Source organism: Meriones unguiculatus, chromosome 11 (assembly GCF_030254825.1).
Source record: "Meriones unguiculatus strain TT.TT164.6M chromosome 11, Bangor_MerUng_6.1, whole genome shotgun sequence".
NCBI lineage: Eukaryota > Metazoa > Chordata > Mammalia > Rodentia > Muridae > Meriones > Meriones unguiculatus.
This window is the reverse complement of record NC_083359.1, coordinates 21,183,546-21,201,945: the sequence shown is the minus strand read 5'-3', so window position 1 is coordinate 21,201,945 and position 18,400 is coordinate 21,183,546. Positions and strand designations below refer to the sequence as shown.

Genomic DNA, 18,400 nt, shown 5'->3' with positions numbered 1-18,400 from the left:
TTACATTTGTAAAATTTGTAAAATGTCAGTTCAGAGTAGCCATGTTTCACGTGTTTAATAGCCATCAAATGTGCCTAGTAGTTCTACAGTGGGTAATCTGGTTCCATATACTGTTTTGGTAGCTGTTCCAAAGGGCAAGTGATGAAAAAGGAGTGTGCATGTGTGTGTTGTGATGTGTGAGGGAGAATGTTAGTGTGTTCATGTGTGTGAGAGAATGTGAGAGGTGTGTGTGAATGTGAGTGTGTATATATGTGTGACAGTGTGTGTGATAACTGTGAGAGAATGTGTGTGTGAGAATGTGTGTATGTGAGTGTAAGTGTGTGGGTTTGTGAGCTTAAGTGTATGTAGCTGTGGGTATGTGTGAGCATATGTGTGTGTGTGTATACAAGACCAAAAAAAAAAAAAATGCCTGCAGAATAACAAAAATTATGGAAGGAAAAACCATTATACACAATAAAAATCACCTGAATCAAGATGATTTATTTAGGTTTCCCAATGAGACCTCTCTTACTGAACAAAGTGTCCCAATCCAGATATATTTTTATACTTTGTTGTCTAAAAGGGAAAAAAAAATCCAAAATCTTGGTGTTAGGTTTCAAACCTGCAACAAATGTCCAAGGTGCCTGTTTAACAAATCAAAGGAGGACCTGGCCTCCAAGCTCTCCCAGCATCCCTCAGTCCCTACCTGTGAGAGTATGGTTGGCATATCCAGCCCTCTACCCTCAACTCCCCAGCCCAAAAGATGGGCTGCCCTTTCCACCAGAAGCTCTTCACTATATAATTCAGATTATTTTCCTTACAGGCCCCTTTTGTTCCTTTTGCTCTCTTGGCTGCTGCACCTGGTTCCCCTGGCCCCACCTCCTCGCATAGTTCAGGGTCATGACCACCCTGGACTCTCCCAGTGTTCTCCCTCTAGCTATGGTCTCCCACATACCATGATAAACTTTCTCCTCCACTATACACAGGAGCAGTCACAGCCTTTCTCTTCCTTTTTATTTTTTTCATTCACCTAGCATGCAGACCAGCCAAATATGATAGTCTTTAACTTAGACTGAATTCTTCCGGAGGCTTGAGGCAACTGCCCAAAGCTCTTCCCAGAGTTGTGATACCCCGTCAGTGAGATCCTAGCAATATGTGGCTATTTCAATGAAATGTTAGGGTTGGTCTTCAGCTGCATTGGTCAAATTTCAAGCATTCCGTTGCTGTGTCTCAGCTCCTTTTCGGGTTGTAGAATCCTCCCACAACCTGTCCACGCTCTTTTCCCAAACTTGCTTTGCTGGCCTGACAAGGGCCTAAGACTCTGCTCTTCCCACTGGCCCTGGCCTCATTTAGAGATGCATAAGAATTCTGTCGCTTGGTGTCCAAATGCCATCAGACACTAATGCACCCAAACTGCCATTCCATCTACATTTCCATGTCAATAAGGTGAGTTAGGGCTTGCCTAGAAAGAAATAAAAAACAAAACAACAAAAAGCCCAGGTATAGACGGGTGCATACTACAGGCGTTGAACTTAAGTTTTCTATCTAAAAATAGGACAGGGGAAAGGAGGTATTGTTAGCAGCATGGGGAAGTTAGCGATTTTCCCCTAGATAAGCTGTATCTGAAGCTGCAGCTTATCTGGGGAAAAGGTCAGTTACTTTCTTTTTGCAGTGTCAAACAGCTGGCTTCCTGGAATTTTGAGCTCAGTTGAGGGCCTTGGCTTTGAGGAGGAAGTCTTTTAGAAAGAAGGGGTACCGGATTCCCAGATTCCAACCTCAGGAGCGCGGACCCTCTCCAGCCTCACTTGGTAGCTGTGAGGCTCACAGGCAGGAAGTGAAGTATCTGTTCTACCACGCCACTTGATTGTTTCATTACCCGCCCCCAGTCCACCCCGGAATAGAAAAGTCCGAGACGACAGGAAATCGACCCCTACACATCTTGGGTATCCGGGCCGACGGACCTCTCCAGCCCGGGTTAGGAGGCCAGCGGCAAACAGGCCAACCGCGGATCACGTGCGCGAACCCGGCCCGACCATCGAGTCGGTCCTCCAGCCTCCCAGAGCGGGCTCGGAAGTGCCCCTGTTACGCGGGTTTTTCCGGCCGGGCAGTCGGCGCTTTTGTCCCGGCGGCGGCCGGGCTCCCGCGGCGCCGCCACAGCCAGTACGTGAGTCCCGGGCCGCCCGCGCGCCCGCCTCTCCCCGGCCCGCCACGCCCTTCCCTGGTCGGCCCTCGGGTCTCGGGCGGGAGCTGGGGGAGAGCGTGACTCCACTCGCCTCGGGGAGCTTCCTCCCGGAGCGGAGGGGGAGGAAAAGTCCAGGCCTGGGCCCCGCGGGCAGCTCCTGCCGCCTGCGCTGGCCCCGAGCCGAGGAAGGGCCGCAATCCGCCCGGGCTCCCCGACTATTTGTAGCCTTGTAAGGATTAGAGGGAGGAGAAGCCCGTGGTTAGCGCTTTAACATTTTGCCGTGCCTGCGGTTAAGTTTGTTTCTGAGACTTAGAGGTGACCTGGTTCGGTCATCCTCCCCTTTGGTTTGGTGGGGGAGAGGTGTCGAGAGACACCTGCGGCTGTGGAAGCAGACCCACCTCCCGGCCCTCTGCTCGGTCGGGCGCATCTTAGACCAGTGGGTGCGACCAGAGCAGGCCACCTACCTGTCCGAGCCACCGCAGCGGATTGAGAAAGTGTTGCCTCAGGGAAAAGCAGGTGAAAGGCACCTGGACCCAGGGGGTAGCTTTGGGAAATCCTGGGGCGGTGATGGAAAAGAAAGATAAACAGTGGCCATGTGGAGACGTGCCTGTGCTGGTGTGTTATCTTCAGGCTGTTAGTCTAGTTGGCCAGGACCGTTTATGTACTGCCTGAAGCGTGCGTGTGTGTGCGTGTGTGTGTGAATTTTTGAATATGTAATGTTCATGTGACCATGACACTGAGATATAAAGATTTTAAAAACAAATTTAATACAAAATATAAAAACATAAGATTTTCTTCCCCTGTTCTCAGATGTTGTCCTAGGCCCCACCTCTGTTAAGATTTTTGAATAGGCTTCAAGGATTTCTTTATTCAAATACCAGCAAATATATAGTTCCTTCCTCTTTTATTCAGACAGGTGGGAGCATAACAAATCCTGCTTCTTTGTTTCTTCTACTGAGTTTGTTGACAGATGTCTATTAGGGGATGGGTTTGTTGTTTGTTTTACAGACCTGTAGTCGACTGGCCATTTAAAAATATGTTTTAGATAACTCTTTAGACTGGAGTTTGTAATCTTTGAGTTGTTACTAGTGTTTTTTGTCTCAAAGGGTAGTATGCAGAATGATTATGTACTAGGATAAGAATTATGAAATTAAGAGGGACTGAGACTATTAAAGTTTTTTGTTGTTGTTTTACATTAACTCAGTTTTTAAATATGCCACATTACTTGCTTAAACTAGTCCCTGAGTGAGCCCTTAGCTTCAGAAAAATCTCTCCACTGCCTTTCATACTGTTTTGCTTCCCTTATTTTTGGAGTAGCTAGAAGTATCTCCACTACTAAGAATATTCCATTATGAAAATCCCTTCAATTCTTATTCCTAGTTTTTAAATAATAGAAACAAATCTTGTTAACCATTTATATATGCTTTTCATAAATTAAATGCAAAAATAATCAGAGCACAAGTTATATTTTGCCGGTGTATTACTTTGCACATTCTCCTGCTTAGGTGCTCTTGAGTTGGCAGACATTTTCTCTTAATTTCATTATTTAGTCATCAAATATGGTATCTAAGAGCTTAAGGGATAGAAGCTCTGGACCACCTTGAGATAGGACATTGCCTTGTCGAGTACAGTTGAAATCTGGAAATTCAACATAGCCACAGGCATACTGGCACCTGTTTCTTTTTGTAGTCACTTATCCTGGGAGTCATTTTCCATTAAACCAGGATTGTTCTCTTGTGAGTTGTCTTAACCTTTGAGAAATAACTCCTCCCTGTTCAGAACAGACAATAATTAAATGCAGGTTCTTAATGTCTGCATGTGTTCTTTTGTAGGATCTAGCAGTAGAATGTGAACCAGCATAGAAATAGCCAGAGTTTGTGAGTCTTACATAAATTGTGAGGGACAGAGACTTTTTCATGGTTTACTTTTCCACTGTTCTTACCAGCCTGTTAAGGTCATGCTCTCTATCAGAAACTAGCTTAAGAGATTTCCCATTTTGTTTTGAGAAATTAAAACCTTTTTGGTCCTGTGTTACAGGAGATACATGATACACGTCCATCCTATTGAGTATGTTATAATAACAGTCTTGGAGCTCTAGTTCTTGGTTCTTTTACCCCCTTCCCCAATCCATTCTCCCATTGCTTAGTGGTGGTGGTGGCAGCACTGGTACCATTAGTCCCAGGAAGCAGAGGTAGGTAGAAGTCTGTGAGTCAAGTCTCAAAAAAAAAAAAAACTAAAAAAATTAAAATAAAATAATACAGTGAATTATGTGCCCATAGTTTCAGAATTTTGCTACATTTTTCTCACCTTTGCTTTTTGTTTATTTATTTAGTTGAAGCATTGTAAAGTAGATTCCAGGTACTGTTCGTTTTACGCTAATATATTTTAGTTGTCATTAAAGTGTACATATACTCCTAGCAGCTGTAGTGCCATTACAAAACAATCCATTTTAGCATATTATTGTTATTATTATCCAGCAGCAGTAGGCAGACCACTGGTCATTTGTCTACAGTAAGCTAAGAAGGGCTTATACCTTTATAATGGAATGTTTATAATCAACAGTATGGCCCCAAAGACCCAAAATAGTAATATTTATCTGACCCTTTACAGGAAAGTACTGCCAATACAAGATTTAATAATGCCTATGCAACTCCTCTACTTGAAACTCCCAAGGAGTATGTGGGCTCTCCAGTTTGGGTCAGACCCTGGTGAGCCTTTGCTCTCTGCCTGTGTGGTTTTGCATGCTCCTCCATGTTCCAGATGTGTAAAGTGCACTCTGAAGTGCTCAGTCCCTCGGGACAGAGGTTAGCCCTCCCACCTTTCCCCCTTCTGCGTTGATGCTTTGTGGGGTAGATCTGTTCATTCTCTGGACTAGCCCAGAGCCTGTGGACAGGGGAAGACCTACCGTTCACTCAGGTACCCATGATCCCAGAAAGTACCCTCAGTATGCTCATACCGCTTTCTTGATTGCCTTATATACTAACAGCAGATTTGCTACTGCTGTCTTGAGATACTGTTGCCTGCATTTTTGATTGAACTACTGGATGTGCCAAATAGCTCCTGCCCAAACAGGGAGTTAAGGAAACTTTGGCCTCTGACTAGATTGGAGAGACAAATAATGAAGTATTTGTTGTTTGTGATTTCATTCGGTCGGTAACCAGTCATAGTCCTCAAGGAAATAAGTAACTAAGGATTAGGAAAACAAGAAATCAGTTTGTTAAATAATTGATGGGGTTGGAGAGATGTTGTTGTTGTTTGTCACAATCATGAGGATCTGAGATCAGATTCCCCTGTGAAAAATCTGGAGGTTTACCACATACCTGAATCCCAGCAGTGGAGAGGAGAGAAAGACTGATCCCTGAAGCTTCCAGACAGCCTAGCTGAATTTCTCAGAAACCTGATCTCAGAAAATACCTGGAAAATGATTGATGAAGACATCTGACATCAACATGCCTGCCCTCCACTTGCACACACACTCGTACATGCATACTTACACATATGAACGTACCACACACACACCCATACACACATAGTTGAGGGAAAAGATAGACTGGAGTTAGTGAGTGGGAGTGGCAGTGTGAGCAGTAAGTCAATGCCTGTTTTGTGTCTAAGGGCACATTTAGGTAGCTTGATGTGGAGGCCAGGTTTTGGGGTATATTTTAGGGGTTTGCTTTTGTTTTTGTGCTACTCTAGGAAATCCTGAAGACTGGGTAATTTACAACAAACAAAAATGAACTCCTCATAACTCTAGAGCCTGAGAAGCCCCAGATTAAGGTGTTGGCATCTCTCTAGGCCTTCATGCTATGTCTTCATGTGATAGAAGGCACAGCATGGCAGAAGAGCAGAAAGAGCCATAATAAGAGTTCTGTATGAGGTACCCAGTCCCACAATGATGGCATTAATGCTCTGTGACATAAAGACAGTGCCTCTATGCTCCAAGCATCTCCTTCTGCCAGGAACAGTGTCACACATTTGTAATTCCAGATAATTGATAGGCTGAAGTGGCCATCTCTTTGCCTGGGACTTTAAGTTCAAGGCCAACCACAGTAACATTGTGAGACTTGCCTCAAAAACAAAACAAAAATACTTTAAGATAAAGACCTGCTTAATATTATATTGGCAATTTATTTAAACATGAAATTTGTTTTAGTGTGGTGTTAAACTACAGCAGAAAATGATCAAGCATGCATTTTATAAAACTACAGCTCTTAAAGGAAAAATTGGATGTGGGTGAGAATGAAGGCAGAAAGACTCTAGAGGGCAATAGAAGAGAATTATGGAGGACTGAAAGTAAGGCCTAGAAACTGGTGTTCATACAATAAAATCAGTTAGTCTTACAGGCTCTTTCCAATGTAGATGAAACAGAGGAGCCTGTTTCTGATTTAGGCAAAGAGACAGTGGGATGGATAATGGGGTCTGTGTTTGGATAAGGCATTGGGCCAAAGATAAATTCTAGTAGACACCGTAAGGAGTTCCATAGGTCATATTTAGATGGAGTTGTCTGTCCAGAGAGGAATAGTTAAGCATAGAGTCAAGAGGAAAGAGTAAATGAGAGAATCAGGAACATCTGAGCATCAACAACTATGAAGGAAGCGCCTTATCTAGATAAAGCTAGTACAGTTCTGTCTGAGTTAAATCAGGTCGAGTAAGTGAGGCTCAAAGTGAGATGGCCACTAAACAAAGGCAGGATGTGAGAAAAATACCTAGAAGGGGAGTAGACTTTATGGAATTCCAACTAAGTGTAGTTTTTGATATTTTGAAAACTTTATATTTGAAGATAATTTTAAATATACAGAAAAGTTCTAAGAAGAAGACTAGCAAAAGAAGAGGGCTGGAGAGATGGCCCAGATGTTAAGAGCACTGGCTTTTCTTACAGAGGACCAGGATTCAATTCCCAGCAAGGTAGCTCACAGTACTCTGTAACTCCATTGCCAGGGATAAAACTCCTGGCTTCTTCAGGCTCCGGGCAAACATGTGGTGTACAGATACATGTACAAGCAAACATTCATTCACATAAAAGTAAATATTTTTATTTTAATTATTATTTATTAAGTAAATCTGACCCCCTAAAAAATGTTTTATCCAGTCTCTAGCCTGCAACCTTTCTAGAACTTTCCTTTCTCTTATAAAGGTTGGTAAAATTGAGTTCCTCCTCTCCCAACAGCATATTTAAGAAAACAGGCTTAGTTTTGGATTAACCTGTTTCCTTATGGTTCAGTTCATAGAATGCATTCTCATAGGTTCTGTCCTCAGGATGAAGAGGCATATGATGTTTTTCTGCCCCCACTAGAAATATTAATGTAGAACATCTGTCAAAGCGTTGTATAATTTCATGCATAATTACTATTTTTTTCTAATAAGCATTCTGAAAAGGAATATTTAAATCCAGCAAATAGCCCATTCTTTGTCAAAAATTCTCTCCAGACTTAGAATTCATTTGTGATTTTTTTTCCATATCTAGTCGTTACTCCAATAGTTATGGAATGCTAATTTATTCTGTTGTAATCCAGAGGCCTCCTTTTTCCTGGCTTTTAACTATAGGGTCTTGTACAGTCCTGTTTTTAGTACTTGCAGTGTTTACTTACAGTGCCTAAACTGGATGTTCAAGCTGGCTCTTGTAGTCTTTCAGAGTGCTTCACCTTTTTTGTTCTTTCCTTGCTGGTAAACACCACACCAGAGCTCACCTTGGACTTCTCCTGTTCCTAGCCATTTTTTCTAAAGACTGATCTTTTTTTTAATAGTGGATACTACAAGAAACTGATGCCTGATGTGCTTGACACTGTGGCATTGTTTTTCTTTTTGGCTTGCTGGCAACCAGAGCTAAGAGATACCTGTGTAGAAATAGAAATGTATGTGTGTCTACACTTATATACACACATACATTACTTATAAGTGATGAGTTTACACAATAGTTTTAATTCATCCACATAAGGTTTTTTTTTTTAATTATTTATACAGTGTTCTGCCTGCATATATGCCTGCACACCAGAAGAAGGCACCAGATCTCACCATAAATGGTTATAAGCCACCAAGTGGTTGCTGCGAATTGAACTTAGGACCTTTTTGGAAGAACAACCAGTGCTCTTAACCTTTGAGCTATCTCTCCATACCCACATAAGGTTTTTCTTGCTTCTTCCTGTCCAGAATTTGTATGTCTTTTCTTCTTCCATGAGAAATGTGGCTCTTAACAAAAGCATTTATTCCACATAAAAAATTGTTTCAGAATTGCTTTGCTCATACTACAAACAATTGTTCACCCATTCAATTTGTTTGAAATTCTCTCCTACACCTCCCTACCAACCTTCAGAAGATGGTATGTAGACAAGTATGTAGTCAAATACTGTGTTCCTAAGTTACCTAGATTAGGCTTTTGTTTGCTTTCTTCCTAAGGAGAGTACACTGTTTACTTCCTGTGTTAGCAATTTCCCTTCTTTCATCTTCACTGATTTCATGTTATTCTTTGATTATGCAGAACATTATTATGGTTTCATAAGTAAAAACTACAGTGCTCTAATCAGTGTCTCCACACCGCCCCATTCCTTTATGCCCTATTCTCCTATTCCACACTTTGCAAATATCAGTGGTTTCTTGGTATTACCATAAGGAAAGATAAACAGATAAAATACTTCTTTCTTCCTTTCTTAGCATCTGTAATTTTGCATTTTTTTATATTATACTACATACATCCTGGAAATTACTGCCTGTCAATGAGATACTGTATATGTATTTCATCACTAGCCTGTGCTTGCAGATTTAGGTAATTTCCCAGATTTCCAGTTAAGATTGTTCCATAATCTGTTATCTCTACTCATGTTCTTTTGAGTGTGCACATACACACTTGTAGTATTAGAAATATGTCTTCAGAATTGTTATTTGTGGATTAAAGGGAAAATACCTGTATTAGCACAGATTTTCCACCACAAGTAGTGTGTAGGTTTGCATTCCAAGCAACCTATGAGAATATTTGTTTTCTTCAGAGTCTCATCAACAGGGTTAAGTTGAACATAAGAGAAAAACTATTTTATTGTAGTTCTGATACATATTTCTCTTAGTGAAAATAAGTGTTTTTTTTAGATGTTTAATAGTTGTCTTTTGCTTTTTATTTTTAAAGGAAAAACACAATATTGGCATGGTTAATTATTGTGTGAAGCACTCTGTATATTCACTGAAAAAAATTATTTTAGATTACTATAAGAAAGCCCAGATGGGCGTGTTGGCTCACACCTGTGATCACATCACTTAGAGAGGCAGAGGCAGGCAGATCTCTGTGAGTTCAAGGTCAGCTTGGTCTACAAAGTGAGTTCAGGACAGCCATAACTACACAGAAACCCTGTTTCCAGAATCAGCAATTCTAATAGGAGCCATTGCAAGTGGTGCCTTAGCTTTCCTGTTATCTTTTTTGGAAGGACAGCTACACATTCAGGGACTCTTGTGCAAGTTTGAGTTCCACAAGCCTTTTATCCTATCATTTCTTCAGAAGCCATTCTACACAGAGCTTACTTCTCAGTAAGTAAGCTCCCTCACACCTTTTCTCTTCCTTTCTCCCTCTCACCCTTTCTCCCCTCCCTCTTCCTTTCTTTCATATGGGTCCTAATGGTTCTAGACAAACCAGTCCTGATTGTTCTGAGAATGGGCAGTGGTTTCATTCAAGCACTTAAGATTTTCAACGTTTTCAATATCTCTTCATTGTTAAACTGGTTCCCTAGAATTGGTACAGTTGGGCTTGACACTGTAAGGCTCCTCAAGCAGCTCACTGATTTTATAGCTGCCATTCATAATTTTCTCTAGTTCATGTAGTTTTTGCAGAACCACCCACCAGCTCAATTCTTCCACTTTCCACTTTTCAAAAGCTGTAGAGAAAACTGGTGACATCACAGCTATTACATGTTGGAGACCCTGATTTTCTAGGGACATCTTGTTCCTTAGGAGTTTTTTTTTTTTTAAGATTTGTTTCTTTTATGCATATGATGCTATCCTCATGTATACCTGCATTCCAGAAACGGGCATTAGATTCCAGTATAGATGTTTGTGAGCCACCATGTGGTTGCCAGGAATTGAATTCAGGTCCTCTGGAAGAGCATACTGTGCTCTTAACTGCTGGGCCATCTTATTCAGCCCCAGTCTTAGGAGTCACTTTTCTAAGCCCTTTAGGTAGGTTGTCCCAGATAATTACTATGGACTCTGTAATATGTGGCAGAAAGAAATCTGAGCATTCTTCAAAGTCTGTTTTGGTATGAGCCAGTCCTGGGTAGTGGTACTGGGTATATAATGAGCATGATGACCAGAAACAGGTTTGCTTCTAAGAAGCCATAAAAAGAACAGCTATACTACTAGATTTTAACCTCATTCTAGCCCCTGGGATATAACTTATTTCCTATAAAGGCTGATCATTGATAAACTAGTAGGAGCTATCAGGTTAAACTAGTAGAAGCTATCAGGTGCTTGGGAATTAGAATGCTCTTGAGGGATTCAAATGTAATAGCCTGGTGCAGAGCAGTATGTCAGCTTTAAAGATCAGGACAGAGGGACCTTCAGGCTTAAGGGCTAAACTGCCCAGTCTTTCCAGACACACAGAACCTTGATTTGCTCCATTTCTGTTTTGTGTATATTCCAGTTAATGGCAAATTGTTTTGTCCCAATAACCATTAGAGGTGCTGACACTACTAATTTAATTGTCTCTTTAAGCTGACAGATGAGATCTACCTGTTCATATATTAGCACATCTCTTGTCTTCAGAGGCATTGTCATGAAAATAGTCAGCATTCACCAATTGGATGAATGCTATACTTTGTACAGTTAGATGAATCATTTGTACTTTGTTCATTCTTTGGTACTCTACCAATAGCAAGTTCCAACACATCATTATACCTTGAAAGCAGTTCTCTGTTACTGAAGCAGCCACTCTGTGCCAGGGAGATTTTGTTCTAGTCACTGTTTATCTTGAAGTACCAGTAGCTCTTGGTGAGCCATACAGGCTTTGAACAGACTCCAGACACCTTTTCATATAACCTTAGGGCCTGAAGGTAGGGTTCTTGAGAGAGTTTTTTTTTTTCTCTCTCTCTCCTTGTCACAGTTCTAACAGTATCTCTGCCATTTATGCTGTTTTTATCATAAAAGTACTTGTATGTAGTTAAACATCAGTCTTGTATTGCATCTTGGTTATGGTTAGGAAGCTTTCTCTATACCCATATCATAGAGTCATTAACTCATGTTTTCTTCTAGTATTTGCTATTCTAGTGTCTGTTATATTATTTCTAGCTTCTTTATATTTAGAGCTCTGTTCCATTTGGAGTTTGTCCCTTTGTGTGGTATAAAAGATCTAATTTTATCTTTTTTATTCTCCAGCTGGCTTTATATTTTTTATAACACTATTTTTAAAAACTGTTTTTACTATCCTCATCATCAATTGCTGTGTGCAGTTGGAATAATTTCTGGATATGTCTATTTATATTCCAGTAACACATTTAAATTATAAAAGCACATTTTTAATTATAGCATATGTTAACAGCCATTATGACTAGTAGTCACTCACAGCTCTTTTTCTTCCCTAGCAACTTTTTATTTTAGGAAATTGTGTTTTTTCTGTTTGTGTTTAGTTTTTTTGTTTTTGTTTTGTTTTTAATCGCTGTAGGAACCTTAACATATTTCTCTTCTAAGGAAGTTGAAGTGGAAGAGCTAAAATTGAAAAGAAAATGGACAGAAAATCTCTGTTGTATGTGGAAATAGCAGAATACAGATAATGTATACTGCTGCTGAAGCATCTGGAGCTACACTAGCCCACTTATTAGTTCCATGTTTTGTGTTGTGGGCTGTCCTACCCAAAGTAATACAAGGAATCAGGGAACTAGTCTGGGATTGTGACCTCATACTTAGGACTTAATTTTATATTTCCTCAGCTGAACCAACTTTTGCTGTATTGTCTTCTGGGTGATTGTTCAGTTTCTAAATGGCCTCCTATATCTCTAGCATTTTCTGTTTCTATAGGAGGTCATTAGTCCTCTGAAAATAAGTTGGGTAATATTCTTTAAATCTGTCTACTAAAAAGCATGTATTTTACTTTTATTGCCCATTTGTTCTCACATTGTTACGCATATAGTTTTCTAAGTAAGGTTCAGATTTTCACAAAAATGTCCTGAAATGTTACCCAGGGCAGGAGGGAAAGATCACATTTTGTATTATAAATGTTTCATTTTTTTAAAAATAAGCTAGAACAGTTTCTTTTTAAAAGTCAGTATGTCAGAAAGTGCATATTGTTGGAGCACCAGTCATGCAAAGTGCCTTCAGGAGAGCAGGATTCTTGCTTGGGTGTCAAATTCTGCTTTGGGAAGTTGATCTTTTCTGAACTAAGTGCTTTTCTTCCTACATTTTAATCCTGATCCAGTAGCTTAATTTTAATACAATAATAAATAATGAAATAAATATTATTAGCATTTGTCCTCGCCAAGAGACAAGTACTGTTTTTAGTAGCTTTATATGGCTGTCATCCAGTATTCACAAGGGCACTATTACTTTCATTTTACAGTGAAGAAACTACTATATAACGAAGTTAAGTAGCTTTCTCAAAGATCATATAAGTAGGTATTTGAACCTCATCTGTATTCTAGTCATTTTCTGGTCTGTGTGATAGATTGGTTTCAAGATCTCACAGTAAACAGGGTCCACTACAGATGCTCAGTTTCCTTATTTAAAATGACAGTATTTACATACAACCTTCATATATCATCCCGTGAATTTTAAACCATTTTCAAATTACTTGTAGTGCCTAAAAGCAGCGTGAGTCTTTGTTATGTTGTATTATTTAGAGAATAATAATTAAAATTAAAAGCCTGTATATGTTCATCACAAATGTAACTTTTTTTTTTCCTGAATCTTTTTGCTCCATGGTTGGCTGAATCTGCAGATGCAGAACCTGCAGGTATGGAGGGCCAACTATATTTCTTTGCTCAATGGCTTGAGGTGTTGTCATCATTGTTTGACTATCCTTGAGACAAAGGTCTTACACAGTAGTTCAGGCTGGCCTGGAACATGCAGTCACTTTCCTGCAGTCTCCAAAGTGCCAGAATAACAAGACTGAGACAGTACACTTAGTTGTTTTTAGTCTTTGATGTGCTATATGACTAATTTATTCATAAATATGAATGATAACTATTCCTTGGCAGGCTGGAACATGTCATATCATATAAGTTCTTGGAAAGATTAGCCACTTTCCAAGGACAGTGTTTTCCTTACACAGAAAAGTTCAGAAGGCCAGATTAATTTACAGTAGCTACAGATTTCTTTCTTTCTCATTTCTTGATCACTATCATCATAATCTTACATCTATAACTACCTGCCCGATCCCTCTTCTAGGGTACTGATTTAGCCTCTTTAGTTTTGCCTGTTCTCTCCTGATTTCTGTGTTATTAAAAAAAATAACCTTACCTTTGTTTTTCAATTTTTTTTTCTTTCACTTGTTTTTGAGAGACATCTTTTGTTGTTTTCCTATGAGGTGACATTGACACTAATTTATATTAGCTATAATTCTGTGCATTAGTACAGCCCATTGTTATCATATCTTCATGCTAGGTTGTCAATATAGGAATGAAAAAGCTCAGTGGATCATTATCAATCTGGGCTGTAGTTTTAACAGTCATTCTGAATATGTTGAAATCTTATTAATGTCTTCCAATATATTTCCAGTAAATTAAAATGGTGTCTGTGGAGCTGGAGAGATGACTTAGCAGCTAAAGGAACTTGATGCTCTTTCAGAGGACCTGGGTTCAATTCATAGCCCTCCCAACTATGCTAACTCCGGTTCCAGAGGATCTGACTACCTCTTCTGAACTCATTGGGCACCAAGCATGTACATGGTGCACATTCCTACATGCAAGTAAAACACTCATAAATATTTAAAGATTATTTTTTACCTGGTACCTGCCACACAACAAGCAAATACATGTCAAGTGAATAAGTTAATTATTCCTATAAGTTATTTCCTATTTCTGTTCTCTCAGTTTTTTTCTAAATAAACATGTCATTTTCATTTTCTTGGTCTAGTGTCACATTTGAAGACAAGCATGGAGGATGAGGAATCCGCTAAGAAAAATGAAAATAATTCAAATGCAGAAGCTCAGTGCCCATATGTGGAAAATTTTCACAAGGATCATATGCAGAAATCTAAGATCGGTGACAGGAGTCACTTGGTAGAGAAGAAATTGGAAAGGCCTGAATGGAAAATAATGAAGGAAGACAAAAGTAGCATCAGAGAAAAGCTTGACAAATCTAAAAACACAGCAAATATAAAAATAGAACAGGATGATGAGGCATCGGAGAAAAGTTTCTACCCAAATGCAGATTTCATGTACCAGACTATCCCTACAGAGCCAAAAAGTATTGAGCAAGTTGAACACGTGGAGAACATTAATGGGAACTTGCATCCTACTCCACAGCAGAATTCTACTGCTGTTAAGAAATCACATAAGTGTGATGAGTGTGGCAAATCCTTCAAATACAATTCTCGCCTTGTTCAACATAAAATTATGCACACTGGAGAAAAGCGCTACGAGTGTGATGACTGTAGGGGAACATTTCGTAGCAGTTCCAGCCTTCGAGTCCATAAGCGCATCCATACTGGTGAGAAGCCGTATAAGTGTGATGAATGTGGGAAAGCCTACATGTCCTACTCTAGCCTTATAAACCACAAAAGCACACATTCTGGGGAGAAGAACTGCAAATGTGATGAATGTGGAAAATCCTTCAACTATAGTTCTGTTCTGGATCAGCATAAAAGGATCCACACTGGAGAGAAGCCCTATGAATGTGGTGAGTGTGGAAAAGCCTTCAGGAACAGTTCTGGTCTGCGAGTCCACAAAAGGATCCACACAGGGGAGAAGCCCTATGAATGTGATATCTGTGGGAAAACCTTCAGTAATAGCTCTGGCCTGAGGGTCCACAAAAGGATCCATACAGGTGAGAAACCCTATGAATGTGATGAATGTGGGAAGGCATTCATTACCTGCAGGACACTTCTAAATCATAAAAGCATCCACTTTGGCGATAAACCTTATAAATGTGATGAGTGTGAGAAATCTTTCAATTACAGCTCTCTTCTCATTCAACATAAAGTCATCCACACTGGTGAGAAACCTTATGAATGTGATGAATGTGGGAAGGCCTTTAGGAACAGCTCAGGCCTCATAGTGCATAAAAGGATCCACACAGGAGAGAAACCTTACAAGTGTGATATCTGTGGCAAAGCATTCAGCTATAGTTCAGGCCTTGCAGTTCATAAAAGCATTCATCCTGGGAAGAAAGCCCATGAATGTAAGGAATGTGGCAAGTCCTTTAGTTATAACTCACTACTTCTTCAGCATAAGACCATTCATACTGGAGAGAGACCTTATGTGTGTGATGTGTGTAGCAAAACATTCAGGAACAATTCAGGCCTCAAAGTCCATCGGAGGCTCCATACTGGGGAAAAACCATATAAGTGTGATGTATGCGGGAAGGCCTATATATCACGCTCAAGCCTTAAAAATCACAAAGGAATCCACATGGGGGAGAAGCCCTATAAATGCAGCTATTGTGAGAAATCCTTCAACTACAGCTCTGCCCTTGAACAACATAAAAGGATTCATACAAGGGAAAAACCCTTTGGGTGTGATGAGTGTGGAAAAGCCTTCAGAAACAATTCAGGCCTTAAAGTACATAAACGAATTCACACAGGGGAGAGACCTTACAAGTGTGAAGAATGTGGGAAAGCCTACATCTCACTCTCAAGCCTTATAAATCATAAAAGTGTACACCCTGGGGAAAAGCCCTTTAAATGTGATGAATGTGAGAAAGCCTTCATCACATACCGAACCCTTCTAAACCACAAAAAAATTCATCTTGGAGAAAAGCCCTACAAATGCGACGTGTGTGAGAAATCTTTTAACTACACCTCACTTCTTTCTCAACACAGAAGAGTCCACACTAGAGAGAAACCCTTTGAATGTGACAGGTGTGAGAAGGTCTTCAGAAACAACTCAAGCCTTAAAGTTCATAAAAGAATACACACTGGGGAGAAGCCCTATGAGTGTGACGTGTGTGGAAAAGCCTACATCTCACACTCAAGCCTTATTAATCATAAAAGTACACACCCTGGCAAGACACCGTATACATGTGATGAATGCGGAAAAGCATTTTTCTCAAGCAGAACTCTCATAAGCCATAAGAGAGTCCATCTTGGGGAAAAACCCTTCAAGTGTGTTGAGTGTGGGAAATCATTTAGCTATAGCTCACTTCTTTCTCAGCACAAGAGAATCCACACAGGGGAAAAACCTTATATATGTGATTGGTGTGGGAAGGCATTCAGGAACAGTTCAGGCCTCACAGTGCATAAAAGGATCCATACAGGTGAAAAACCGTATGGATGTGATGAATGTGGAAAGGCATACATTTCACACTCAAGTCTTATCAATCATAAAAGTGTCCACCGTGGAAAGCAGCCCTATAATTGTGAGTGTGGGAAATCTTTCAATTACAGATCTGTCCTTGACCAACACAAAAGGATCCACACTGGAAAGAAGCCATATCGATGTAATGCTTGTGGGAAGACATTTAACATCAGATCAAATCTTACCAAGCATAAAAGAATCCATACTGGAGAGGTATCTTTAAATATGGCAAATATGGCAAGTCATAGTGGCACATTCCAGGAGATAATCTACTATGAGGGAGGAAATGCTCTGCATGGGACCAGGATGCAGATGCCTATGTGGGAGGCAGAGTCTACCAAGTCTCAAAGAAATCAAATAGAGGAACAACTTTATGAATATAAGAATTTTTAAAGTCCATCATGGCTTCTAGTTTTCATAGTGTAAATGAAAGAATTCTACATGATAATGAACAGTTCTTTCTACATGATTCAGTCATAGCAAGGACAGTTCTAGTGTCACAATAGTTGAGCCCTTTAGGAATATAAAGTGCCACTAGATATAAAACCTTTCAAAATGATGGAATATTTAAAAAATGTAAACACACTTCTGAACATAAAACATGAAGGTAATGGACTTCAGTTAGGAATCCTATTTATCACTCTAAAACCCTATTTGGATAACTAAGTGAATAAGAATGTAGGAAGTCTGGTATAGTTTTGAAGTCTATATTTTGGTCAGTGGAAAAAAAGATCCAAGAAGGGCCTCCAACAGGCAAATTCAGGGAAAGAATGGCTTCAGGGAATATCAGTGTATTAGTGGTCATGATTTATACACTAAACAATAGTGGTTTGTGATAGGAAGATGACAACTTCTGAAACAATTTAGATGCTCTAGGAAAAGAAAAGGCATAGTCAAATCTGTGACATAGTCACTTTAAAATGCAGATTAGTTGGAATATACTATTATACTAACTGAACTGGTTAAGACTTTTATTAGAGTTTCAAATGAACTTCCTTAATCAGTAATATATATATAACAAACGAAAACCTGGAAGGTGGCAGTCACACATGCTAAGAGAATGGAAAGGATTTCAGTAATGAAACACATCTTCAACATGAATTTGCACCTTACAGAAAAATTCAGGGAATCCTATGAATTAAAAAAAAGGGAAATGCCTCAAAGGAAGGCATTGTATTACAAGAGCTAAGTAAGTACCAGTAATTAAGGAGAAAATCATGTTTTTAAACAATCTAAAGTGTTTCAGAAAGTGTAAAGATGTCCTGTACTACATGTGTATATTGTCTGTTGTAAAATATGAATGTGATCAGAACTCACTTTGCTTTATAGGCCAGCTAGTTATGGCAAAGTAAGGCAAAACTCCAATAAAGAAATGCCTGAAGTGTAAATAGGCTGTGGCTTACTTTAGATGGACAGCCATTTGTGTCATATCTTTCCTTGTAAGTTGTCCTGTATCTAAGCCAGAGAAGCTTCTCTGTTGAACTGTGAAGGCTCATTCACCAAGCTAATATCCAAGGTTTCACTAGAAGTTAGATCACGCTTATCTTCAGAGAAAACATTTGAATTTTGAAGAGATCATAGTAAGCAATCTGGTCATGATACAAAGCTGAATTATAATTTGTTAAAGGGTGGGTAGTGTTGACATTCCTGCTCATATGGATAGGTATCCTGCGACTCAGGAGCCCAGGAAACACAACTCTGGTTCTCTTCCCTGGTGTGTTGTGTGTTGTGTGTTGGGGGAGTTGTTGGCCACTAACCCATAAAGATAGGAGGAGCAGAAGGCAAGGTGCAGGGCAAGAAATGACCTCCAGGAACCATTTCA

At 39.8% G+C, this 18,400-nt stretch overlaps 1 protein-coding gene across 3 annotated transcripts; it reads left to right on the top strand.

The window, feature by feature from the left end:
- The first annotated feature begins 1,879 nt into the window (after nt 1-1,879).
- Zfp62 (ZFP62 zinc finger protein) lies at nt 1,880-17,966 on the top strand. 3 transcript variants are annotated; one of them, XM_021641375.2, is made up of 2 exons: nt 1,880-2,143; nt 14,198-17,966. In XM_021641375.2, the coding sequence occupies exon 2, from the start codon at nt 14,218-14,220 to the stop codon at nt 16,969-16,971; it is 2,754 nt and encodes a 917-aa protein (XP_021497050.1). In that variant the 5' UTR covers nt 1,880-2,143; nt 14,198-14,217; the 3' UTR covers nt 16,972-17,966. The 3 variants fall into 3 exon arrangements, with proteins under 3 accessions (XP_021497050.1, XP_021497049.1, XP_021497052.1); XM_021641374.2 differs by having other exon boundaries at nt 1,881-2,139; XM_021641377.2 differs by lacking the exon at nt 1,880-2,143 and adding an exon at nt 2,658-2,677.
- The last annotated feature ends 434 nt before the right edge of the window (nt 17,967-18,400 follow it).